This window comes from Anolis sagrei, chromosome 3 (genome assembly GCF_037176765.1).
Source record: "Anolis sagrei isolate rAnoSag1 chromosome 3, rAnoSag1.mat, whole genome shotgun sequence".
NCBI classification, from domain to species: Eukaryota; Metazoa; Chordata; class Lepidosauria; order Squamata; family Dactyloidae; genus Anolis; species Anolis sagrei.
The window spans coordinates 272,215,699-272,242,724 of NC_090023.1; the positions used below are offsets into that span (position 1 = coordinate 272,215,699).

Sequence of the window (27,026 nt, forward strand, 5' to 3'; positions counted from 1 at the left end):
TGTCCTCCTGCCAGTCTGTCTGTATGTCAAACTATTCATCCATCCACTTATATATTTACTTATCTACTCATCCACCTATCTATCAATTGAGCATCTATCATCTTCCAGTATTGCCACACCTACTGCAGTATTTAAAACTCCAGCATCTCTCCATCTATCATCTATCGATCCACAAACCTACTCATCCATCTATCTGTTACTCCATTCATTCATTCATCTATCCAGTTATCCATTGGCCATCTATCCTCCCGCCAGTCTGTCTGGATGTCTGTTTATCCACCCATCCACTTATATATCCATTGACTGTCATCTATCTACCTATCTATCTATCTATCTATCTACCTACCTACCTACCATCTGTAAGTATTGCAACACCTGCTACAATATTGAAAACACCAGTAACTCTCAATTGATCATCTGCTGATCCACATATCTACTCATCTATCCATCTCTCTCTCTCTCTCTCTCTCTCTCTCTATCCCTCCATCCAAACACCAGGTTATCCATCTGGCTGGCTGTCCTCCTGCCAGTCTGTCTGTATGTCAAAACTATGTATTTTTTATTTATTTACAGCATTTATATACTGCTTTTCTCACCCCTAGGGGGACTCAAACTATTCATCCACCCACTTATATATCCACTTATCTACTCATCCACCTATCAATCAATTAAGTATTTATCATCTATATCATCTACCAGTATTGCAGCACCTACTGCAGTATTTAAAACTCCAGCATCTCTCCAACTATCATCTATTGATCTACACATCTATCTATCTATCTATCATTTATCAATGTACACATCCAGTTATCCATCTGGCCATTTGTCCTCCTGCCAGTCTGTCTGTCTGTATATATATCCATCCATCCACTTATATATCCACTTATCTGCCCATCCACCCATCTATCCATTGACTGACTATCTATCTATCTATCTATCTATCTATCTATTAGTATTGCAACACCAACAGCAATGTTGAAAATACCAGTATCTCTCTTTCTATCAATTGATCCACATATCTATCCATCTACTGATCTATCCCTCTATCTATCCCTCTATCTATGTATCTATCATCCATCCATCCATCCATCCATCCATCCATCTATCCATCCATCCATCCATCCATCCATCTAGTTATCCATCTGGCCATCCATCTGCCCACCCACCAGTCTGTCTATCTATCTATCTATCTATCTATCTATCTATCTATCTATCATCCATCCATCCATCCATCCATCCATCCATCCATCTGGCTATCCATCCATCCGCCTGCCTATCTATCTATCTATCTATCTATCCATCCATCCATCCATCCATCCACTGATCTATCCCTCTATCTATGTATCTATCATCCATCTATCCATCTAGTTATCCATCTGGCCATCCATCCACCCGCCCACCAGTCTATCTATCTATCTATCTATCTATCTATCTATCATCCATCCATCCATCCATCTATCCATCCATCCGCCCGTCCATCTATCTATCTATCTATCTATCCATCCACTGATCTATCCCTCTATCTATCCCTCTATCTATGTATCTATCATCCATCCATCCATCCATCCATCCATCTAGTTATCAATCTGGCCATCCATCTGCCCGCCCACCAGTCTGTCTATCTATCTATCTATCTATCTATCTATCTATCTATCTATCTATCTATCATCCATCCATCCATCCATCCATCCAGTTATCCATCTGGCCATCCATCCGCCCACCCATCCATCCATCCATCCACTTATATATCCACTTATCTACTCATCCACCTATCAATCAATTGACAATTTATATCTCTGTCCTATCTTTATCATCTCTCTCTATCAAAACCAGATATAGACTTCTTGTTGGCAGGTGAAGCCCATCTCAGCTTATTAGCTCTTTTGTAAAGTGGTGAGTGTGTGGTGTGTGCTTGTGCCGGGCCTTCCTCCTCCTCCTCCTCCCCCTCCTCCTCCTCCTCCTCCTCCCCCTCCTCCTCCTCCTCCTCCTCCTCCTCCTCCTCCTCCTCCTCCTCCCATACCTGTCCAAAGTGGTTGCCATCTCTCTCTCTCTCTCCCCTTTCTGTAAATATCCTTCTTCCTTTGCAATTTCGACCTAATCATGGTGCTCTCCAAAGCAATATCGCTGCCCTCCCAAAATCCATTGAGATGCCATTTAGGGGCTTCAGGAGCCCAATTGGATTCCCTGGGAGGAAAATGCATCCTGACAGCCTCATTCCAGGCTGCGGAGATTGCCTTTTGGACAGATGGGTGAAGCTTCATTCTGCCAGACTGGCCTTTGAGTCAGGGATGAAGAGTCACTCGGGGGAATGGGGACTTTGCTTGACAGCATTGCAGAGCAGTTTGGCCACTGGGCCACCATTTTGGGGTCCAGGGTTTGAATCCTTGCTCTGTCATGGAAACCCAAGGGGTGGCCTTGGGCAAGTCACATGCTCTCAGCCTCAGAGGAAGGAAGGAAGGAAGGAAGGAAGGAAGGAAGGAAGGAAGGAAGGAAGGAAGGAAGGAAGGAAGGCCAAAACTTGTCTATGTTGCAGAGTGGTTTGACCACAGGGCCACAACTTTGGAGACCAGGGTTTGAATCCTTGCTCTGTCATGGAAACCCAAGGGGTGGCCTTGGGCAAGTCACATGCTCTCAGCCTCAGAGGAAGGAAGGAAGGAAGGAAGGAAGGAAGGAAGGAAGGAAGGAAGGAAGGAAGGAAGGAAGGCAAGGTCAAAACTTGTCTATATTGCAGAGTGGTTTGACCACAGGGCCACAACTTTGGAGACCAGGGTTTGAATCCTTGCTCTGTCATGGAAACCCAAGGGGTGGCCTTGGGCAAGTCACATGCTCTCAGCCTCAGAGGAAGGAAGGAAGGAAGGAAGGAAGGAAGGAAGGAAGGAAGGAAGGAAGGAAGGAAGGCCAAAACTTGTCTATGTTGCAGAGTGGTTTGACCACAGGGCCACAACTTTGGAGACCAGGGTTTGAATCCTTGCTCTGTCATGGAAACCCAAGGGGTGGCCTTGGGCAAGTCACATGCTCTCAGCCTCAGAGGAAGGAAGGAAGGAAGGAAGGAAGGAAGGAAGGAAGGAAGGAAGGAAGGAAGGAAGGAAGGCCAAAACTTGTCTATGTTGCAGAGTGGTTTGACCACAGGGCCACAACTTTGGAGACCAGGGTTTGAATCCTTGCTCTGTCATGGAAACCCAAGGGGTGGCCTTGGGCAAGTCACATGCTCTCAGCCTCAGAGGAAGGAAGGAAGGAAGGAAGGAAGGAAGGAAGGAAGGAAGGAAGGAAGGCAAGGTCAAAACTTGTCTATATTGCAGAGTGGTTTGACCACAGGGCCACAACTTTGGAGACCAGGGTTTGAATCCTTGCTCTGTCATGGAAACCCAAGGGGTGGCCTTGGGCAAGTCACATGCTCTCAGCCTCAGAGGAAGGAAGGAAGGAAGGAAGGAAGGAAGGAAGGAAGGAAGGAAGGCCAAAACTTGTCTATGTTGCAGAGTGGTTTGACCACAGGGCCACAACTTTGGAGACCAGGGTTTGAATCCTTGCTCTGTCATGGAAACCCAAGGGGTGGCCTTGGGCAAGTCACATGCTCTCAGCCTCAGAGGAAGGAAGGAAGGAAGGAAGGAAGGAAGGAAGGAAGGAAGGAAGGAAGGAAGGCAAGGTCAAAACTTGTCTATATTGCAGAGTGGTTTGACCACAGGGCCACAACTTTGGAGACCAGGGTTTGAATCCTTGCTCTGTCATGGAAACCCAAGGGGTGGCCTTGGGCAAGTCACATGCTCTCAGCCTCAGAGGAAGGAAGGAAGGAAGGAAGGAAGGAAGGAAGGAAGGAAGGAAGGAAGGAAGGCAAGGTAAGGTCAAAACTTGTCTATATTGCAGAGTGGTTTGACCACAGGGCCACAACTTTGGAGACCAGGGTTTGAATCCTTGCTCTGTCATGGAAAACCATGGTGTGATCTTGGGCAAGTCACTCTCTCTCGGCCACAGAGGAAGGAAGGAAGGAAGGAAGGAAGGAAGGAAGGAAGGAAGGAAGGAAGGAAGGAAGGCCAAAACTTGTCTATGTTGCAGAGTGGTTTGACTACAGGGCCACCACTTTGGAGACCAGGGTTTGAATCCTTTCTCTGTCATGGAAACCCAAAGGGTGGCCTTGGGCAAGTCACACGCTCTCAGCCTCAGAGGAAGGAAGGAAGGAAGGAAGGAAGGAAGGAAGGAAGGAAGGCAAGGTCAAAACTTGTCTATATTGCAGAGTGGTTTGACCACAGGGCCACCACTCTGGAGACCAGGGTTTGAGTCGTTGCTCAGCCATGGAAACTCATGGGGTGGCCTTGGGCAAGTCACACTCTCTCAGCCACAGAGGAAGGAAGGAAGGAAGGAAGGAAGGAAGGAAGGAAGGAAGGAAGGAAGGAAGGAAGGCAAGGTCAAAACTTGTCTATTTTGCAGAGTGGTTTGACCACTGGGCCACCACTTTGGAGACCAGGGTTTGAATTGTTTCTCTGCCATGAAAACTGATGGGGTGGCCTTGGGCAAGTCACACTCTCCCAGCCTCAGAGGAAGGAAGGAAGGAAGGAAGGAAGGAAGGAAGGAAGACAAAGTCACGTTGTCCGAATGTCTGACCACCGTCTCCCAAAGCAGTTGCTCTATTCCGAACTCAAGAATGGAAAATGGAATGTTGGTGGACAGGAAAAGGGATTTAAAGATGGGCTGAAAGCCAACCTCAAAACTCTGGCATATACACTGAGAACTGAGAAGCCCTGGACTGTGAGCACTCCAACTGGAGATGAGCTGTGACCAGCAGTGCTGCAGAATTTGAAGAGGCACGAATGGAGGGCGAAAGAGAGAAACATGCCAAGAGGAAGGCGCGTCAAGCCAACCCCAACCGGGACCACATTCCACCTGGAATCCAATGTCCTCACTGCGGGAGATCCAGAATAGGGCTCCATAGTCACCTATGGACCCACACTGGAAGATCATCCTACTCGGACAATGAGGGATCGCCTAAGAAGAAGAAGTACTATGGAGTCCTGGGAGCTGTAGTTTGGCACTCTTTGGCAGAGAAGATGAAGGACTTAGTCAAACTACAACATCCATAGCATTGAACATCCATTTAACAGTGTAGATGGCCCCAAAGTGTCTTCAAAAAGGAGACTAGAGCATTGGAGTATGATTCTGGGGATCAAGGTTTGCATCCCTGCTCTGCCGAGCCACACTCTCTCAGCCTCAGAGGGAGGAAAGGGGACACATTTGGAGACCCAACAATGGTTCTTCAATGCGAGTGTTCAGTCGTTTAACTCCAGGAGTGTTGATTTGCCCCGTGTGAATGTGATTTAAGTTCTCAGCGGAGGTTTCCAAGGAAGAGCTCCAAGGGACAGAGCAGAATGCGGTTAAGAGGCACTTGGGTTTACGATTAAGCCGAAATAAATGGCTTTAGCAATGTCATCATATTGCTTTCCACAAACATCTTTAGGAAAATCTTATTACATCCCCATTCTACAGGGAAGGGAGGAGAGAAGCAATAAAGGCACGCTTTCATTTCATTCCTGGTGCGGCTTCCATAACATTTGGAAGCCGGCAATGAGCTCTGAATGAATGTGAATACGTTGATATTTTTCCATTTGTTTTTTCCAGTGGGTAGTTTGTTTTAGTGGAAAAGTGCTTAAAGGCAAAGAATGGCATGCAGAACTCATTGCAATAGGTTGGAGGTTCTGCTCTAGATTTCAGTCTAAATGACCTGGGGAAGGAGGGACTCTGCACTCAAAGCCATTCCTTACAGTTCGGACTAAAATCCGGCACAGAATGGTTTCCAATTGGCATATAAATAAATGTATAAATATGTGAGAGGAAGCCACAGGGAGGAGGAGGGAGCAAGCTTGTTTTCTGCTTCCTTGGAGACTAGGACGCGGAACAATGGCTTCAAACTACAAGAGAGGAGATTCCATCTGAACATGAGGAAGAACTTCCTGCCTGTGAGAGCCGTTCAGCAGTGGAACTCTCTGCCCCGGAGTGTGGTGAAGGCTCCTTCTTTGGAAGCTTTTAAGCAGAGGCTGGATGGCCATCTGTCAGGGGTGATTTGAATGCAATTTTCCTGCTTCTTGGCAGAATGAGGTTGGACTGGATGGCCCATGAGGTCTCTTCCAACTCTTTGATTCTATGATTCTATGATAAATGACACCTCCCCACTTGGGTGCCAGGCCAGGATACTAAAAGAAAACTCTCCTGGGCTTTTCCATTTCGATAATCCCCAAATGGGGTTACAACCCAAAGGCTTGCCTTTCTTCCTCATTGTTTGGGGTGACATCAAGAGGGTACCCGTGGTGGTGCCTGGGTCATTTGAATAAGGCATTTTTTTTGTTTTAGGGTGTGAGGTCATATCATTTGGTTAATTATTAACACTATTCTGCCTTGGTTAGACCACACCTGGAATATTGTGTCCAATTCTGGGCACCACAATTGAAGAGAGATGTTGACAAGCTGGAATGTGTCCAGAGGAGGGCGGCTAAAATGATAAAAGGTCTGGAGAACAAGACCTATGAGGAGCGGCTAAAAGAGCTGGGCATGTTTAGCCTGAAGAAGAGAAGGCTGAGAGGAGATATGATGAGGGCCATGTATAAATATGTGAGAGGAAGCCACAGGGAGGAGGGAGCAAGCTTGTTTTCTGCTTCCCTGGAGATTAGGACGCGGAACAATGGCTTCAAACTACAAGAGAGGAGATTCCATCTGAACATGAGGAAGAACTTCCTGACAGGGAGAGCCGTTCAGCAGTGGAACTCTCTGCCCCAGGGTGTGTTGGAGGCTCCCTCTTTGGAAGCTTTTAAACAGAGGCTGGATGGCCATCTGTCGGGGGTGCTTTGAATGCAATGTTCCTGCCTCTTGGCAGAATGGGGTTGGACTGGATGGTCCACGAGGACTCTTCCAACTCTTTGATTCTATGAATGCTTCCATTAGAAAATACATAACCGTGTGGGTGAACTGCACTTCCCAGAATCATGGGTCAATCCTCCCCAAACCAGGCCTTTATACACAGTTGGCCATGTTGGGTGTGTATGCCAAGTTTGGCCCAGATCTGTTGACGGTCCCCCAAACCCCTCTAGCATGTTCAGTTGCTGATCAATTCCTCTGTGGTTCTTGTGGGTTTTTTCAGGCTATATGGCCATGTTCTAGAGGCATTTCTCCTGACGTTTCGCCTGCATCTATGGCAAGCATCCTCAGAGGTATTCCTCTGTGTTTGATGTGTGCCATGGAAAGAGCAGGAAAGGGTTATGGCAGAGGCAGTGGGTGGGGTCAAGCAAATTCCACCCAAGGAAATAGTCCATGCAAAAGGGATCTAGGAGTCTTTGTGGATCACAAGCTGAACATAAGCCAAGAGTGTGATGCAGCAGCTTAAAAAGCCAGTGCAATTCTGAGCTGCATCAATAGGAGTCTAGTGTCAAGATGAAGTGCTACTCCCACTCTCTTCTTCTGCATTGGCCATGCTTCACCTGGAATAACAACAATTCTGGGTAAAGCAATTCAAGAGGGACATGGAGAAGATGGAAAGGGTTCCAGAGAAGGGCCTTACTTACTTAGGCAATCCCTCGTTGGCCGAGTAGGATAGTCTTCCAGGATCAGTGTTCTGGTGGGTCCGTAGGTGACTGTGGAGCCCAATTCTTGACCTGCATCTTCTCCTGGGCATTGGTTTCCAGGTGGAAGGCGGTACTCGTCAGGGTTGGCTTGACGCACCTTCCTCTTGGCACGTTTCTTTCTTTCACCCTCCATTTGTGCCTCTTCAAATGCTGCAGCACTGCTGGTCACAGCTGACCTCCAACTGGAGTGCTCAAGGGCCAGGGCTTCCCAGTTCTCAGAGAAGGGCCACCAAAATGGTGAAAGGTCTGGAAACTATGAATCCCTCTAAGGAGCAGCTGGAGATGTTTAGTTTGCAGAAGAGAAGGCAAAGAGGGGGGCATGAGAACCATGTTTATATATGTGTGTTGTATTACTGTCATTGTAGATTGCTTTTTTGTTTATGAGTTTTATTTAAGTGTTTTATTGTTGTTATTGCTTGTATTGATGATCATGTAAGCCGCACCGAGTCCCTTGGGGAGATGGTAGCGGGGTACAAATAAAGTATTATTATTATTATTATTATTATTATTATTATTATTAGGGGCCTTACTTAGATATACATAGATATGATAGCCATGTATAAATATGTGAGAGGAAGCCACAGGGAGGAGGAGGGAGCAAGGTTGTTTTCTGCTTCCTTGGAGACTAGGACGCGGAACAATGGCTTCAAACTACAAGAAAGGAGATTCCATCTGAACATGAGGAAGAACTCCCTGACTATGAGAGCCGTTCAGCAGTGGAACTCTCTGCCCCGGAGTGTGGTGGAGGCTCCTTCTTTGGAAGCTTTTAAGCAGAGGCTGGATGGCCATTTGTCAGGGGTGATTTGAATGCAATATTCCTGCTTCTTGGCAGAATGGGGTTGGACTGGATGGCCCATGAGGTCTCTTCCAACTCTTGGATTCTATGATTCTATGATTATTATTATGTTAAAGTAGTGGTTCTCAACCTTTGGGCCTCCAGGTGTTTTGGACTTCCACTCCCATAGTTCCTAACAGCTGGTAAGCTGGCTGGGATTTCTGGAAGTTGAAGTCCAAAACACCTGGAGACTCAACGTTTGGGAACCATTGAGTTAAAGCATGGGACTGAGGTTGTTTTCTGTTGCTCCAGAGACTGGGACATAACGGAGTCATGCATCCAAATTGCAGGAAAAGAGGTGCACCTAAACGATAGGGAGAACTTTCCAATGGTCAGAGCTTTCCAGCACTGGAATCTGCTGCTGATGGAGTGCCCTCCTCTGGAGGTTTTTCAGCAAAAGCTGGATGCCCATCTGTTGGGAGAGCTTGGGTGGTGTCTTCCCATGTGGAGCAATAGGTTTGGATTTGACGGCCCATGAATGAAATCCATTTGCCTTCTCTGGCGTCTCCGAAACCCCATAGAAATTCCTGTCGCGTGTCATATCCATTTCCCCCTCAATTGAAGTCAAGCTCCGTGTGTTTGGGAGAGACTTAAAAGGCTATAATTTCGGGGTTTGCCCCGGCTTGGTTCAGAAGATCCTCCCTCCCATGCCGGAGCGCCATGCATTTTAATTAGCCGGCTGCCTGCACGAAGGGTCCGCCTTGCAGAAGAGGGGATATTAATAAAACATCAAGCTCATGCTCTTCTTTTTATGCTTAATAAGCATCCTTGACAATGCGGACGGCGGCAGAGTCTGTGCCGTTCCCACAAGGGTTGGGTAAACAGAGGGAAGGGACCCCACAAAGCCCCCAAGGTCCTTATGCTGAGCTGCGTGCCAAAAGCAAGACCTGCCCTTCAGCTTAAAGCAGCATTTATCAACCTGGGGTAGTAGTGCTACCCCTCTATTCTGCTTTGGTTAGACCACATCTGGAATACTGTGTCCAATTCTGGGCACCACAATTCAAGAGAGATATTGACTCTAAGCTGGAATGTGTCCAGAGGAGGGTGACTAAAATGATCAAGGGTCTGGAGAACAAGCCCTATGAGGAGCGGCTTAGGGAACTGGGCATGTTTAGCCTGAAGAAGAGAAGGCTGAGAGGAGATATGATAGCCATGTATAAATATGTGAGAGGAAGCCACAGGGAGGAGGGAGCAAGCTTGTTTTCTGCTTTCTTGGAGACTAGGACGCGGAACAATGGCTTTAAACTACAAGAGAGGAGATTCCATCTGAACATTAGGAAGAACTTCCTGACTGTGAGAGCCGTTCAGCAGTGGAACTCTCTGCCCCGGAGTGTGGTGGAGGCTCCTTCTTTGGAAGCTTTTAAGCAGAGGCTGGATGGCCATTTGTCAGGGGTGATTTGAATGCAATATTCCTGCTTCTTGGCAGGGGGTTGGACTGGATGGCCCATGAGGTCTCTTCCAACTCTTTGGTTCTATGATTCTATGATTCTATGGGGGTCAGGACCCCTGGGCAGAGGTCGCAAAGGGGGTGTCAGAGGGGTCTCCTAAGAATCATGGGTCTTAGGAGACTTCCCAGAATCATGGGTCAATCCTCCCCAAACCAGGCCTTTATACACAGTTGGCCACGTTGGGTGTGTATGCCAAGTTTGGTCCAGATCTGTTGACGGTCCCCCAAACCCCTCCAGCATGTTCAGTTGCTGATCAATTCCTCTGTGGTTCTTGTGGGTTTTTTCGGGCTATAGAGCCATGTTCTAGAGGCATTTCTCCTGACGTTTCGCCTGCATCTATGGCAAGCATCCTCAGAGGTATTCCTCTGTGTTTGATGTGTGCCATGGAAAGAGCAGGAAAGGGTTATGGCAGAGGCAGTGGGTGGGGTCAAGCAAATTCCACCCAAGGAAATAGTCCAGAGGAGGACGATTAAAATGATCAAGGGTCTGGAGAACAAGCCCTATGAGGAGCGGCTTAAGGAGCTGGGCATGTTTAGCCTGAAGAAGAGAAGGCTGAGAGGAGATATGATAGCCATGTATAAATATGTGAGAGGAAGCCACAGGGAGGAGGGAGCAAGCTTCCTTTCTGCTTCCCTGGAGACTAGGACGCAATGGGACAATGGCTTCAAACTATAAGAAAGGGGATTCCATCTGAACATGAGGAAGAACTTCCTGACTGTGAGAGTCGTTCAGCAGTGGAACTCTCTGCCCCAGGGTGTGTTGGAGGCTCCCTCTTTGGAAGCTTTTAAACAGAGGCTGGATGGCCATCTGTCGGGGGTGCTTTGAATGCAATGTTCCTGCTTCTTGGCAGAATGGGGTTGGACTGGATGGCCCACGAGGACTCTTCCAACTCTTTGATTCTATGAATGCTTCCATTAGAAAATACATAACCGTGTGGGTGAACTGCACTTCCCAGCAAACAGTATTTTCCGTTGGTCATGGGGGTTCTCTGTGGGAAGTTTGGCCCAATTCTGTTGTTGGTGGGGTTCAGAATGCTCTGTGATTGTAGGTGAACTATAAATCCTAGCAACTACAACTAACAAATGTCAAGGTCTATTTTCCTGAAAATCCACCAGTGTTCACATTTAGGCATATTGAGTATTCTTGCTAAGTTTGGTCCAGATCCATTGTTTGAGTCCACACTGCTCTCTGAATGTAAGTGAACTATAACTCCCAAACTCAAGGTCAATGCCCAGCAAACCCTTCCAGTATTTTCTGATGGTCATGAGAGTTCTGTGAGGCAGAGCAATAAGATGAGAAGAAGCAACTGCAAGTGGCTCCAACTGAATGAGACGAAGCTGCTCTCCAAGGTGCTGAACCAAACCCTCAGAATGGAGAGCTTTATTAAAACCACCCCACTGACACCAGTTCCTCCCACTAGGACCAAAAGAGGCTCATGTTTGTGTGCAGTTTGCTTGAAGGACTTTGCTCCCATCTCTTCTATCTCATCTTGGAGATGTTCAAGGCAGTTTGCAATCAAGGAAATTCAGAAGCAGTAGCAGAGAGAGAAAGACACCCCACCCCACAAATATTTGATAGACAAGAAACTAGTTGCAGGAATCTGAAGAGCTTCAGTGGAATCTGCTCCTTCCTGGGAGTCCATTGGAGCCACCTTCCTTCTCTGGAAGTTTTGAAGCTGAGGCTGGATGGCCATCTGTTGGAAGGGCTTGAGTTGTGTCTTCCTGCCTGGAAGAAGGGGGGTTGGACTGGATGGCCCTTGGGGGTCTCTTCCAATTCTATGATTCCTTGATGGATAAATGCCTGGAAAGCAAGACCGTTGGATTACAGCTTAGTGGACGTCTCTATTATTTATTTATTCATTTATTTATTTCCGGTATTTCCACCCCGTCTCTTCTCTACCCGCAAAGGGAGACTCAGGACAGCTTACATTAGGCAATGATTCGATGCCGCTTCATATAAACATCTAGCTGTCCCCTGCCACACGTTGTTGTGGCTCAGTCTGTTGCTCTGGAAAATACAGTAATGAGAAAGTGTTGTTTTCTAATATATGTAATGTCTTGCTGCTTGTGGGTAAACATGTTGTTTCTTTGTCAGTGTTGATGTGGAGAGTGTCTGGTTTGCCCAATCTGGAACATGCAACATATCATTGTCCTTCTTTAAGGGTCCCTTTCAAATCTATGATACTATATCTCTGTGTGTGTGTGAATCATATCTGTCTGTATCTATGGCTGGATGGCTCTTTGTCAGGAGGGCTTTGATTACATTTTCTTGCCCTGGTGAAGGGAGTTGGACTGGGTGGCCTTCAGTATTTTCTGTCGGTTGTGGGAGTTCTGTGTGCCAAGTTTGGTTCAATTCCATTGTTGATGGGGTTCAGAATGATCTTTGATTGTAGGTGAACTATAAATCCCAGTAACTACAACTCCCAAATGTCAAGGTCTATTTTCCCCAAACTCCATCTGTGTTCACATTAGGGCATATTGAGTATTCGTGCCAAGTTTGGTCCAGATCCATCATTGTTTGAGTCCACAGTGCTCTGTGGATGTAGGTGAACTACAACTCCCAAACTCAAGGTCAATGCCCACCAAACCCTTCCAGTGTGTTCTGTCGGTCATGGGGGTTCTGTGTGCCAAGTTTGGTTCAATTCCATCGTTGATGGAGTTCAGAATGATCTTTGATTGTAGGTGAACTATAAATCCCAGTAACTACAACTCCCAAATGTCAAGGTCTATTTTCCCCAAACTCCATCTGTGTTCACATTAGGGCATATTGAGTATTCGTGCCAAGTTTGGTCCAGATCCATCATAGTTTGAGTCCACAGTGCTCTGTGGATGTAGGTGAACTACAACTCCCAAACTCAAGGTCAATGCCCACCAAACTCTTCCAGAATTTTGTGTTGGTTATGGGAGTTCTGTGTGCCAAGTTTTGTTCAATTTCATCGTTGATGGAGTTCAGAATGCTCTTTGATTGTAGGTGAACTATAAATCCCAGCAACTACAACTCCCAAATGACAAAATCATAATTTTTTGAGTGATGGTCACTTCTTGTGCTGTGAGATGTTTTGTTGCCAAATTTGATGTGATTTTGTTCATTGGTTCTTTTGTTTTTAAGGTACCCATTATGCACAGAGAATTTTTATATAGATAGATAGATTGCAAAAATACAACAATTACAATACATAAAGCATTAATTAAAACAGCACATAAAACATTAATTAAAACGATAACACAATATCATCAGCTGTGTCATCATTCCACAGTTGATTTCCAACCAAGTACTAATTAAGTCTGCTGTCTGAAAGCCTGGCCCTACAACCACGATTTCACTTTCTTCCTGAAAGCCAGGAGGGATTGAGGCCAATCTTATCTCATTTGGAAGTGCGCTCCACAGGCGGGGGGCCACAGCCAAGAAGGCCCTGTCTCTCGTCCCGGCCAAACGCGTTTGTGATGTTGGCGGGAGCGAGAGGAGGGCCTCCCCGGATGATCTTAAACTACGAGGTGGAACATAGAAGCAGATGCGTTCAGACAAGTAAGCTGTGCCAGAATCTTATAGAGCTTTATAGGTCAAACCCAGCATTTTGAATTGAGCTCGAAAGTGGACCGGCAGCCATTGGAGCTGACATAACCGGGGGGGGGGGGGGGGGGGATATGTTCCCTGTATGTTTAGAGAAGAGAAGACAAAATAGTAGCATGCCAGCTGTCTCTAAATACTTGAATGGCTGTCCAACCAGTAGAAACTAAGGATGGAATGAATATTAATAAATATTCAAAAATAATTTCAACAGAAATTTCAACAGAAAGGAAGAGACCATGAAAATGAACAAAATCTGGCTACCAGTATTTAAAAAACTCTAAAATTACAACAGCAAAACAGCAGAGAGGAAACAACCAGGCACATCTTAACACCTCTCAACAAAAGATTTTCCCAGGCTCAGCCAGGCCTTAAAATGCTAATGAAGGTGGTCAGTTGAAACATTCACACCTAGCTCCAGCAGGGAAGAGCCCTTTGCCCCACCCCAGCCATTCCACAGATATATAAACCCATTTTCCTACTTCGAACAGACCTCACTACCTCTGAGGATGCTTGCCATAGATGCAGGCAAAACGTCAGGAGAGAATGCCTCTAGAACATGACCCTATAGCCCGAAAAACCCCCACAAGAACCTAGTGATTCCAGCCATGAAAGCCTTCAACAATACATTCAAAAATATGCTTATCCTGAGCATTGAGAAACCCTGATGAGAAGAATACAGATTACAATCTTTGCAGTGCTTACTGTACTCAATTCACGCCTGGCAGTTTTGCACAGAAAAAGGCATTTTCTGCAAAGGAAACAGTACTTTCTGTGCAGAAAATATATCTTCCTAGACAGAAATACTTGTATTCAGTGGTAAAAAAAGCTGTTTTCTATGCAAAGCAACTATGTGGGGATTTTGCACACAATAAGTCCGCAATGGCAGCCATTTCTGTATAGGAACAACCTTTTTCTGTGCAGAAATAGTGAATAAAGACATCCCTTGTAGCAAGTCAGGCAAGCTTGTTTCACTAACACAAACCAATGGATTCAAATGGCAAGAGAATAAGTCCCAGCCAGACCTTGGGAAGCACTTCCTAAGCGCAAAGGCTGATTGACAGTGGAATGGTCATTGGTTAAAGTGGCCTCCCTGCGCTTGGTAATTGCCCCATTGTGATCCCGTCTCTGGCAATTTCCTTCAAATGTTTCCTTAGCCCATTTGGATTCGCTCCCAGAAAACCTCGCTCCTGGAGCCCCCATTATTTCCTCTTTGCGACGGGTGCGAATCGCTATTTGTCTCTTTGGATATTTCTCCATCTCTTCTTTCTCTGTTTTCTCCCTTCTCTCAGGGTTTCCACATCCATTACGCAAGATTTATTTATGCCCAGACACAGTTGAGTCTGGCATATCCTGTTCTAACTGTTGAGAGTTTGAAATATGAAGTCCCTTATGTTTTTGTTTTTGCCGTTTGCGACCATTTTCCTAGGCTTCGCCTTCCCACCAGCTCTTTGCAGGGAGCCAAGCACGTCCATTGCGTAGATGCCAAATGTATTGTTGTGGCCTTTGGAACGTAACATTGTCATAAGTGTTCCCTCACTTATTGCGGGTGTTCCGTTCCAGGACCACCCGCAATAAGTGAAAATCCGTGAAGTAGGAATGCACCACTCACTCAAATAGGTGGAGTGTTCCTACTTCGTGGTGGCCTCCTCCTCGCCAACTCCACTACTCCTGACCTTGAAGGCCCCTTCCTCACCAAGCTGGGCACCCAAGCCTGGCACCCAGCCTGGCGAGGAAGGAGCAGGGAGCAGTGGATCCGGCGAGGAGGAGGACACTGACGCCGAAGTCTCTTCGGTGGTGGCCTCCTCCTCCTTGCCACCTCTGTTGCCAGGGGCGGCTCAACCATTGCACAAAGTAAGCATTTGCAGTATAGTTGATTTTGCCCAGGGCGCTCTTGAGGCACTCTTGGGGGAAAATAGACCTTGACATATGCGAGTTGTAGTTACTGGGATATCTAGTTCACCTACAATCAAAGAGCATTCTGAACTCCACCAATGATGGAATTGAACGAAATGTGGCACACAGAACTCCCACGACGAACAGAAAATATATATCAGTGATTGGTTTGGGGGGGGGGCACCAAAATACTGTTTGCTTACTGTTGAAAATTACCTAGGGCCACCTCTGTCTGTTGCTTCCCACCTCAGAGGCCCCTTCCTCACCAGGCTGGGCACCCAAGCCTGGCACCCACCCTGGCAAGGAAGGAGCAGGGAGCAGCAGAGCCGACGAGGAGGAGGACACTACCGCCGAGGTCTCTTCGGTGGTGGCCTCCTCCTCGCCACCTCCGCTGCTCCCGACCTCGAAGGCCCCTTCCTCACCAGGCTGGGCACCCAAGCTTGGTGCCCAGCCTGGCTAGGAAGTAGCAGGGAGCAGTGGAGCCAGCGAGGAGGATGACACCACTGCTGAAGCCCTCTTCGGTGGTGGCCTCCTTCTCGCCACGTCCGCTGCTGTCAACCTCGAAGGCCCCTTCCTCACCAGGCTGGGCACCCAAGCCTGGCACCCAGCCTGGTGAGGAAGGAGCAGGGAGCAGCAGAGCCGGCGAGGAGGAGGACACTACCGCCGAGGTCTCTTTGGCGGTGGCCTCTTCCTCCTCACCACCTCTGCTGCTCCCAACCTTGAAGGCCCCTTCCTCACCAGGCTGGGCACCCAGCCTGGCGAGGAAGTAGCAGGGAGCAGCAGAATCGGTGAGGAGGAGGGTGCTGCCGCCGAGGCCCTCTTTGGTAGTGGCCTCCTCATCCTTGCCACCTCTGCTGCTCCCCACCACGGAGGCACCTTCCTCACCAGGCTGGGCACCCAAGCCTGGCACCCAGCCTGGCAAGGAAGGAGCGGGGAGCAGTAGAGCCAGTGAGGAGGAGGACAGTGCCGCTGAGGTCTCTTCGGTGGTGGCCTCTTTCTCCTCACCACCTCCGCTACTCCCCGCCTCAGAGGCCCCTTTCTCACCAGGCTGGGCACTCAAGCCTGGCACCCAGCTTGGCAAGGAAGGAGCAGGGAGCAGCAGAGCCGGCGAGGAGGAGGACAGTGCCACCAAGGTCTCTTCGGTGGTGGCTTCCTCCTCCTCCTCACCACCGCTGCTCCCAACCTTGAAGGCCCCTTCCTCACCAGGCTGGGCACCCAAGCCTGGCAAGGAAGGAGCAGGAGCAGCAGAGCCGGCGAGGAGGACACCGCCATTGAGGTCTCTTCGGTGGTGGCCTTCTCCTCCTCACCACTTCCGCTGTTCCCCACCTCGGAGGCCCCTTCCTCACCAGGCTGGGTGCCCAAGCCTGGCACCCACCCTGGTGAGGAAGGAGCAGGGAGCAGCAGAGCCGGTGAGGAGGACGCCATCACCGAGGCCCTCTTCGGTGGTGGCCTCCTCCTCACCACTACCTCCGCTGCTCCCCGCCTCGAAGGCCCCTTCCTCACCAGGCTGGGCACCCAAGCCTGGTGCCCAGCCTGTCAAGGAAGGAACAGGGAGCAGTGGAGCCGGAGAGGAGGACACTGCCACTGAGATCTCTTCGGTGGTGGCCTCCTCCTCCTCACCACCTCCACTGCTCCCTGCATTGGAGGCCCCTTTCCCACCAGGCTGGACACCCAAGCCTGGCACCCAGCCTGGCAAAGAAGGAGCGGGGAGCAGTGGAACCAGTGAGGAGGAGGACACCGCTGCCGAAGCCCTCTTCGGTGGTGGCCTCCTCCTCACCGCCTCCACTGCTCCCCACTTCAGAGGCCCCTTCCTCGCCAGACTGGGCACCCAAGGGGCCTCCAAGGTGGGGTAGGGATGCTCTGCCCACTTGGCGGTGGCCTCCTCCTCCTCGCCACTTCCACTGATCCCGACCTTGGAGGCTTCTTGGGTGCCCAGCCTGGCAGGGAAGGAACGGTGAGTAGCTATACAGTGTTCCCTGGCTGCTCTCCATGAAACAGCGAGTCTGCAATAAGTGAACCACAAAGTAGTGAGGGAACACTGTATGTGCCATTTTGCTCTACGATAGAGCTAGCATTCGTATCCATGGATTTGGCATCCACAGGTTTCATCATCCATGACTTGAAAATGACTACCCTCCAACTCCCAAAAAATTCCAAATATTCCAAAGTGTGATCCTTGATTCTGCTGTTATTTTGCAATTGTATATAATGGGGCTTGGTTAGGTTAGCCATGGGAGGTGCTGGAACTAAATGCTAGTCAATGGCAGGCGTCTACTGTACCGTCTTGGTCTGGACTCACATTCTATCAGCCATTGTGGCTTTTTCATTGTCTCCTAGGGCCGTGAGTTAGAATGTCCCATTATTTTTTAAGGATTCAGAATCTCAGAGGTGAATCTCAAAGGTTTGTGTCCAGCTGCCTTGGAGCCTGGTGAGTTGCCTTCTCTGGAAGGACTTCAGCAGAGGCTGGGGGGGCCATCTGTTGGGAGAGATCAGTTGGTGTCTTCCTGCCTGGCAGAAGAGGTTTGCCCCAGGTGGCCCTCTTTTTGGAGTCTCCTCCAACTGTGGTTCAATCCTTCAACATGACTTTGATGTGCAAGAAGGCAACAGCGCTCCATGCAGTCAGGCTGGCCAGATGACCTTGGAGGTGTCTATGGACAACGCCGGCTCTTTGGCTTAGAAAGAGAGCACCAGAGTCCCAAAGTTGGACTTAATGTCAAGGGGAATACCTTTACCTTTTACCTGCCTGTTCCCTTGTGCCTCTTTCCCAGGAAGGGCCTCAAGGGATGTCCCCAGAATCCAAAGTGAGGCTTCTTTGGAGCATCTAGCAAAAGGGGTTTCCCTTCCTGACAGCCCCCCCTCCCCCCCACTTTACATAGCTACAACCAGGGGCTGTTGGGAGCGCTCTGCACGTGCTCAGGGTCCAAGAAGGAAGGAAGGGAAGAAGGGGAAAGGGGGGGCCAAGGCGGTGCCGGCGCTTCTCCTTCTCTTTCTCCGCAGTGCCGGCTGGCTCCTGCCTGTCCCTTCGGAGGGACCTTCCTTCCCTTCCCTTCCTGGCCTGGACTCTCTCTCTCTCGCTCTCTCTCTCGCTCTCTCGCTCTCATCCGGAGCCCGGGTCACGTAGGATTGCGTAGAAGCCCAAAGAAGAAGAGGAGGAGGAGGTGGAGGAGGGAAGGGAGGGAGGGAGGGAGGGAGGGAGGGAAGAAAGGAGGAAGGAAAGAAGGGAGGGAAGAAAGGAGGAAGGGAAAAAAGAAGGGAGGGAGGGAGGAAGGAAAGGAAGGAGGAAGGAAGAAAGGAAGGAGGGAAGAAGGGAATAAAGAAGGGAGGGAGGAAAGGAAAGAAGGGAGGGAGGGAAGAAAGGAGGAACGGAAGGAGGAAGGAAAGGAGGAATGAAGGAAGAAACGGAGGGAGGGAAGAAAGGAGGAATGAAGGAAGAAAGGGAGGGAGGGAAGAAAGGAGGAATGAAGGAAGAAAGGGAGGGAGGGAAGAAGGAAGAAAGGGAGGGAGGGAGGTAGGAAAGGAGGAAGGAAGGGAAGAAGGGAAGAAAGGAGGAAGGGAAGAAAGAGGGGAAGGAAGGAAGGAAGGAAGGGAGGGAGGGAAGAAAGGAGGAATGAAGGAAGAAAGGGAGGGAAGAAAGGAGGAAGAGAAGAAGGAAGGAAGGGAGGAATGAGGGAAGGAAGGAAAGAAGGAAGGGAGGGAGGGAAGAAAGGAGGAAGGGAAGAAAGAAAGAAAGAAAGAAAGGAGGGAGGGAGGAAGGGAAGAAAGAAGGAAAAAGGGAGGGAGGAAAGGAGGAATGAAGGAAGAAAGGAAGGGAAGAAAGGAGGAAGAGAAGAAGGAAGGAAGGAAAGAAGGAAGGAAGGGAGGGAAGAAAGGAGGAAGGGAAGAAAGAAAGGAGGGAGAGAGGGAGGGAGGGAGGAAAGGAGGAAGGGAAGAAAGAAGGAAGAAAGGGAGGGAAGCAAGGAGGAAGAGAAGAAGGAAGGAAGGGAGGAATGAAGGAAGGAAGGGAGCGAGGGAGGAAAGAAAGAAAGAAAGAAAGAAAGACAGAAGGGAGGGAGGGAGGAAGAATGGATGGATGGAGTGATGGAAGGAAGGATGGATAGATGGAAGGATGGATGAATGGAAGGAAGCGCAGGAAGGAGAGCGAGAAGTCCGTCCAGGGCGTCCGAGGCTGCCTCCCCCCTTGCGACCTCCCCCCTTCAGAAAGGGGTCCCAAGACGCCCCTCTTGCTTGGGGAGCCCCTGGAGAGGGAGGCAAGCCGCCAAGGAAAGCCCTGGGCGGAGAAAACAGCGGAGGAAGGAAAGAAGGAAGGAAGGAAGGAAGGAAGGAAGGAAGGAAGGAAGGAAGGAAGGAGAAGAAGGCGCCGCAGCTGAGGAACCCGATGAGAGGAGGAAGAAGAGGAGGATGAGGAAGAGGCGAGGAAAGGAGGGAGGGAGAGAGGGGAGGGGGCGGGCCAAGCGAGGCGAGGCTCCTCCCCCTCCCCCCTCCCTCCCCCCTCCTTCCTTTCCCCTTTCTCCCCCTCCCCTCCGCAACAAGCGGCAAGAGAGATTGAGAGAGAGAGAAGGAGAGAGAGAGGGAGCTTGGGGAGCCTGTTTTGGGGAGCTCCGAGGAAGAGGCCTGGAGGGGAGAGCATCCTCCTCAGCCGAGGAGGGACCGGTCCTTCGTGGAGGCGCCGCCATGGAGAGGGGGGCTCCCGGTCGCTGGGAGCTGGCCGGCGCCTTTGCTGCAGCCCTGCTTCCTCCCCTTCTTCCTCCTCGCTGCCTGCCTTCCTTCCTCGGGACCGGGATGTAGCCGCCAGGAGCCCTTCCTTCCTGCCTTCCGGCTTTCCTGAAGAGAGGATCGGGACCTGCTTCCTCCCTCGCCTTCCTTCTTTCCTTCCTTCCTTCTTTCCGGACATAAGAAGAGGCAGCCTGGGCCCTGGAGGGCTCCGAGGCGAAGAAGGAGAAGAAAGAGAAGGAGGGAGCGGCGGCCCTGGCCTTGGCCCGGATGGGAGGGCTCCCGGGGGGCCCTCCGGAGGGCTAGGGGCCCCTGAGGAGGAGGAGGAGGAGGAGGAGGGACCCAGCGGGGTGGGGAAGGGGAGGCGGGGGCGCGGGCGATGGCGGCGGCGATCGCCAGCTCCCTGATCCGTCAGAAGCGGCAGGCGCGCGAGTCCAACTCCGACCGGGTCTCGGCCTCCAAGCGCCGCACCAGCCCCAGCAAGGACGGGCGCTCCCTCTGCGAGAGGCACCTCCGAGGACTCTTCGGGAAGGTCCGCTTCTGCTCCTCCAGCGCCAGGAAGAGGCACCTCCGGCGCAGGCCAGGTCGGTCGCCACGCACACCCCGCGCCACCCAGGGCATGCACAGAGCGCCAGGGAGGGAGGGAGGGTGGGAGACGCCAACAGGGAGGGCACCTGCCTCGCCAGAGCCCACACATTCCCCTCTCCGTATGCTAGATCCAAAGGCCAGGTCAGTCCCTCTCCCCGCCACCCAGGAGTGCGCCAGAGCATGCACAGAGTGCCAGGCAGGGAGGCAGGGCGGGTGGGAAGGCCACCAGGGACACCACCTGCTTGGCCAGAGCCCACACATTCTCCTCTCAGTATGCTAGATCAGGCATGGTGCTTTGGACTTCAACTCCCACCCTTCCCAACAGACTCAGGCAAATAGCCTTATAAACACCCTTGCAAGCAAAAGCGTGCATTGAGTTGTTGTCTTGTTGCAAGCAAAGGCATGCATTGGGTTGTTGTCGAGCTCTCCCCACCACACAAGAGCGCACCAGAGCATACAGAGAGTGCCAGGGAGGCAGGGAGAGCAGGTGGGAAGCCGCCAGGGATGGCACCTGCTTGGCCAAAGCCCACACATTCTCCTATGAGTATGCTAGATCAGGCATGGGCCAACTTGGACCTTTCCTCCAGGTGTTTTGGACTTTGCCAGAAAGAGGCACCTCCAGCGCAAGCCAGGTCAGTCACAAGAGCATGGCAGAGCATGCACAGAGTGCCAGGGAGGGAGCCACAGAGGGTGGGCGGGTGAGAACGCCACCAGTGATGGCACCTGCTTGGCCAGGGCCCGCACATTCTCCTATCTGTATGCGAGATCAGGCCTGGGCCAGCCTGGACCTTCCAGTTACTTTGGACTTCAACTTCCACCATTCCTAACAGCCTCAGTCAATTGGCCTCAAATATTGGCTTGTTGTCTCACTCTCCCCACCATGCAAGAGAATGCCAGAGCATGCACAGAGTGCCAGGGAGAGAGGGGGGAGAGCAGGTGGGAAGCCAGGAATGTCACCTGCTTCACCAGAGCTGACACATTCTCCTATCAGTATGCTAGATCAGGCCAGGGCTAGCTTGGACTTTCCAGGTGCTTTGGACTTCAACTCCCACCATTCCTAACAGCCTCAGACAAATGGCCTCAAACACCATTGCTAGCAAAGGTGTGCATTGGGTTGTTGCCTCACTCTCCCCGCCACACAAGAGCACGCCAGAGCATGCACAAAGTGCCAGGGAGGCACGAAGGAAGAGTGGGTGGGAAGCCACCAGGAATGGCACCTGCTTGGCCAGAGCCGACACATTCTCCTATTAGTATGCTAGATCAAGGCTGGGCCAGCTTGGACCTTCCAGGTGCTTTGGACTTCAACTCCCACCATTCCTCACAGCCTCAGGCAAATGGCCTCAAATACCCTTGCAAGCAAAGGCGTGCATTGGGTTGTTGTCTCGCTCTCCCTACTATGCAAGAGCATGCACAGAGTGCCAGGGAGAGTGGGTGGGAAGCCACCAGGGATGGCACCTGCTTGGCCAGAGCCGACACATTCTCCTATTAGTATGCTAGATCAAGGCTGGGCCAGCTTGGACCTTCCAGGTGCTTTTCGACTTCAACTCCCACCATTCCTAACAGCCTCAGGCAAATGGCCTCAAATACCCTTGCAAGCAAAGGCGTGCATTGGGTTGTTGTCTTGTTGCAAGCAAAGGTATGCATTGGGTTGTTGTCAAGCTCTCCCCACTACAGAAGAGCGCACCAGAGCATGCATAGAGTGCCAGGGAGAATCCCTGTCCCCGCCACCCAGGAGTGCGCCAGAGCATGCACAGAGTGCCAGGGAGGGAGGGAGAGCAGGTGGGAACGCCACCAGGCAGGGTACCTGCTTGGCCAAAGCCCATACATTCTCCTATGAGTATGCTAGATCCAAAGGCCAGGCCGGTCCCACTCCTTGCCACCCAGGAGCGCGCCAGAGCATGCACAGAGTGCCAGGGAGGGAGGCAAGGAGAGAGAGCAGGTGGGAATGCCACCAGGGATGGCACCTGCTTGGCCAGAGCTGACACTTCCTCCTATTAGTGTGCTAGATCAAGCCTGGGCCAACTTGGGCCTTCTCTCCAGGTGTTTTGGACTTCGCCAGGAGGAGGCACCTCCGGTGCGGACCAGGTCGGTCCCTCGCTCTCCCCACAATGCAAGAGTGTGCCAGAGCATGCACAGAGTGCCAGAGAGTGATGGAGGGAAAGCAGGTGGGAAGCCACCAGGGAGGTGCACCTGCTTGGCCAGACCCACACATTCTCCTATCAGTATGCTAGATCAGGCCTCGGCCAACTTGAGCCTTCCCAACTTTGGACTTCAACTCCCACCATTCCTAATAGCCTCATACGCTGACATGCATTGGGTTGTTGTGTGTTTTCCGGGCTGTTCCAGAGGCATTCTTTCCTGACCTTTCGCTTACATATATGGCAGGAATCCTCAGAGGTTGTGAGGTCTCTTGCATTGCTTCCAGCAAGCCCAGTTCCGGAAAGGTGCCCAAGGTTGCTTTCAATGGGAACGGCTTCACAAGAGGCACAACGGGGGTTGTTGGCGGCAGAAAGTCTGTTGTATTGGCTCAAGAGCAAGGACTAGAAGATGAACTCTATTCAATAGCATGGCTATAGCTCAGGCATAGGCAAACTAGGGTCCTCCAGTGTTTTCGACTCCAACTCCCACCATTCCTCACAGCCTCAGGCTTTTTCCCTTTCCTTTTCCGCTTAAGCGGCTGAGAGGGGAAAGGAATTGACCTGAGGCTGTGAGGAATGGTGGGAGTTGGAGTCCAAAACACCTGGAAGGAGGGCCCAAGTTTGGCCATGTTTGTGCCATATTATATAGTACCCTATATAATATGGCACAGGCACGGGCAAACTTGGGCCCTTCTTCCAAGTGTTTTGGACTCCCAACTCCTATCATTCCTCAAGGCAGGCAGCTTCCCGACTTGTAGGATCCTAGAGCTAGAAGGGACCCCCTTTATTCTGACATGCAGGAAAAGCACCCCATCAGATAACCAGGGAGGGAAGGGGGGGGGAACCTGGGAGGAAAGAATCTGGGGGTTAGAAGGACAGAAGGTGGGCTTCTGAGCATGCACAGAGTGCCCACAATGGAAATGTACCTTGCCCTTCCCCAGGGATGGCTGGGGGTATATATATATGTGTGTGTGTGTGTATGTGTGTGTGTGTGTGTGAGAGAGAGTGTGTCCCTGCATGAGGAGCTGGAGCTGACAGAGGGAGCTCAACCTGCTCTCCCTAGATTATATATATATATATGTGTGTGTGTGTGTGTGTGTTTGAGTGTGTCCCTGCATGAGGAGCTTGAGCTGACAGAGGGAGCTCAACCTGCTCTCCCTAGATTATATATGTGTGTGTGTGTATGTGTGTGTGTGTGTGTATGTGTGTGTGTGTGTATGTCCCTGCATGAGGAGCTGGAGCTGACAGAGGGAGCTCAACCTGCTCTCCCTAGATTATATATATATGTGTGTGTGTGTGTGTGTGTGTGTGTATGTGTGTGTTTGAGTGTGTCCCTGGATGAGGAGCTGGAGCTGACAGAGGGAGCTCAACCTGCTCTCCCTAGATTATATATATGTGTGTGTGTATGTGTGTATGTATGTGTGTGTTTGAGTGTGTCCCTGCATGAGGAGCTGGAGCTGACAGAGGGAGCTCAACCTGTTCTCCCTAGATTATATATATATGTGTGTGTGTGTGTGTGTGTCTGTGTGTTTGAGTGTGTCCCTGCATGAGGAGCTGGAGCTGACAGAGGGAGCTCAACCTGCTCTCCCTAGATTATATATATATATGTGTGTGTGTATGTGTGTGTGTTTGAGTGTGTCCCTGCATGAGGAGCTGGAGCTGACAGAGGGAGCTCAACCTGCTCTCCCTAGATTATATATATGTGTGTGTGTCCGTGTGTGTCCGTGTCCCTGCATGAGGAGCTGGAGCTGACAGAGGGAGCTCAACCTGCTCTCCCTAGATTATATATATATATATATATATATATATATATATATATAAATGTTGGAGCCCCTGGTGGTACAATGGTTCAAATCTAGGGAGAGCAGGTTGAGCTCCCTCTGTCAGCTCCAGCTCCTCATGCAGGGACATGACAGAAGACTCCCACAAGGATGGGAAAACATCAAAACATCATCCGGGCAACATCCCCTGGGCAACGTCCTTGCAGACGGCCAATTCTCTCACACCAGAAGCGACTTGCAGTTTCTCAAATCGCTCCTGACATAGAAAAAAAATATATTATGTTGTATATTATAATCATGTACAATAATAAATAACTTTATTTATCTCCCGCTACCATCTCCCAAAAGGGACTCAGGGCGGCTTACAGAACAGCACATCCTTGTGCCATAGTACACATAAAACAGAAGTAAATTACATCAATATTTATAATTGTATCAATTAACGTAAAACATAATATAAAGTCCAACACAATTTAAATGAAATACTCAATGAAATGCAGCAATTACTCTTAAAATGGGCAATACAACCACGTTAAGCGTCCCAGCCGCAGCCGGGTTTCAAGTGACATTAAAGTGCTAGGATCCAATTTGTCTGGTCCTCTAATTTAGCTGATGTCTAGTCATTGTCAAAGGCCAGCCTAAAGATCCGTGTTTTCAAAGGAAGGTGGCTTCCCGACTCGTGGAATCCTAGAGCTAGAAGGGACTCCCAAAGGCCATCCAGTCCAACACCCTTTATTCTGCCATGCAGGAAGAGCACAGTCAAAGCACCCCCCAACAGATGGCCATCCAGCCTCAATAATAATAATAATAATAATAATAATAATAATAATAATAATAATAATAATAGCAGAAACCCCCAGGGACTATCCAGTTCAACTACCTTCTGCCATGCAGGAAAAGCCCAATCTAATCACCCCCAACTGATGGCCATCCAGTCTCAATAATAAACTATATAAATAAAAATGTAATGTTCATTTGTGGGATTAATATAACTCAAAAACGGCTAGACAAATCAACACGAAATTTGGACGCAATACACCTGTCAGACAAACGAGTGACCATCACTCAAAAAAATTGATTTTGTCATTTGGGAGTTGTAGTAGCTAGGATTTATAGTTCACCTACAATCAAAGAACGTTCTGAACTCCACCAATGATGGAATTGAACCAAACGTGGCACACAAAACTCCCCTGACCAACAGAAAACACTAGAAGGGTTTGGTGGGCATTGACCTTGAGTTTGGGAGTTGTAGTTCACCTACATCTAGAGAGCATTGTGGACTCAAACCATGATGGATCTGGACCAAACTTGGCACAAATATTTCATATGACCATATATAACACAGATGGAGTTTGGGGGAAAATAGACCTTGACATTTGGGAGTTGTAGTTACTGGGATTTATAGTTCACCTATAATCAAAGAGCATGCTGAACCTTACCAATGCCAGAATTGGGGCAAACTTCCCACAAAAAGGCCATCCAGTCCAACTCCCTTCACAAGGGCAAGAAAATGTAATCAAAGCCTTCCTGAGAAAGAGCCATCCAGCCATGTTGTTTGCTTCAGTCGGAGGAATATTTATTTGTTTGTTTATTTATTTAAAGTATTTGTATTCCTCCCTTCTCACCCCGAAGGGGACTCAGGGCGGATCACAATGTACATAGATATGGCAGACATTCAATGCCATTTTTGACATCCAATACATACAGACAGACAGAGGCCATAATGAATGAGACCTGTAAGCAATTGAAAATAGGCTGCTGTGGAGCTGATGTCATACAATTAAATTAAGCACGCAACCACAACATGGGGACTTCCCAAGGATTGTGGAGTGTTTGGGGCTTCCCAGTGACAGAGCTTGTAGACTTTGCCGTGGGAGAGGTTCTAGGCTTCCCTATAGAAGAGAGCTTGGTGCATTTGATTTGATTCTGTGGGCCAAATCTTGCTTTAAGTCTGAAGACACTGTAAATAATAATAATAATAATAATAATAATAATAATAATACTTTATTTGTACCCTGCTACCATCTCCCCAAGGGACTCGGTGCGGCTTACATGAGGCTGAGCCCACAATACATCAGCAAAAAACAACAACAATAATACAAAACAATAAAATAAAACTCATAAACAAAAAATAGGCAGTAAACATCAACAATAACACAATAACATTTAAAAACGTATGGCTGTAAGTACTAGTAGTAGGAAAGACTGTATATATATTGTACAAACTGTAAATTTTGGTTTATGGAACTGTCAAGGTTGGAATGAAGACAATCTCGGCTTTGAGTTGTAGGTTTTTTCGGGCTATATGGCTGAGTTGTTGTAGGTTTTTTCAGACTATATAGCCATGGTCTAGAGGCATTTTCTCCTGACGTTTCGCCTGCATCTATGGCAAGCATCCTCAGAGGAATGAGGTCTGTTGGAACTAGGAAAATGGGTTTATATATCTGTGGAATGACCAGGGT

General features: G+C 49.5%; 1 protein-coding gene across 3 annotated transcripts in view; it reads left to right on the forward strand.

Moving 5' to 3' along the window:
- FGF12 (fibroblast growth factor 12) overlaps positions 1–27,026 on the forward strand; it is a 404,357-nt gene that overhangs the window by 206,620 nt on the left and 170,711 nt on the right. The window contains exon 1 of one of the 3 annotated variants that reach the window (XM_060767254.2): positions 20,419–20,641. The exons of the other annotated variants lie outside the window; for them this stretch is intronic. Within the exon in view, the coding sequence (XP_060623237.1) occupies positions 20,437–20,641 (205 nt within the window). The 5' untranslated portion in view covers positions 20,419–20,436. Of the gene's footprint in view, positions 1–20,418; positions 20,642–27,026 lie in introns of those variants that run through there. 3 annotated transcript variants of the gene reach the window in all.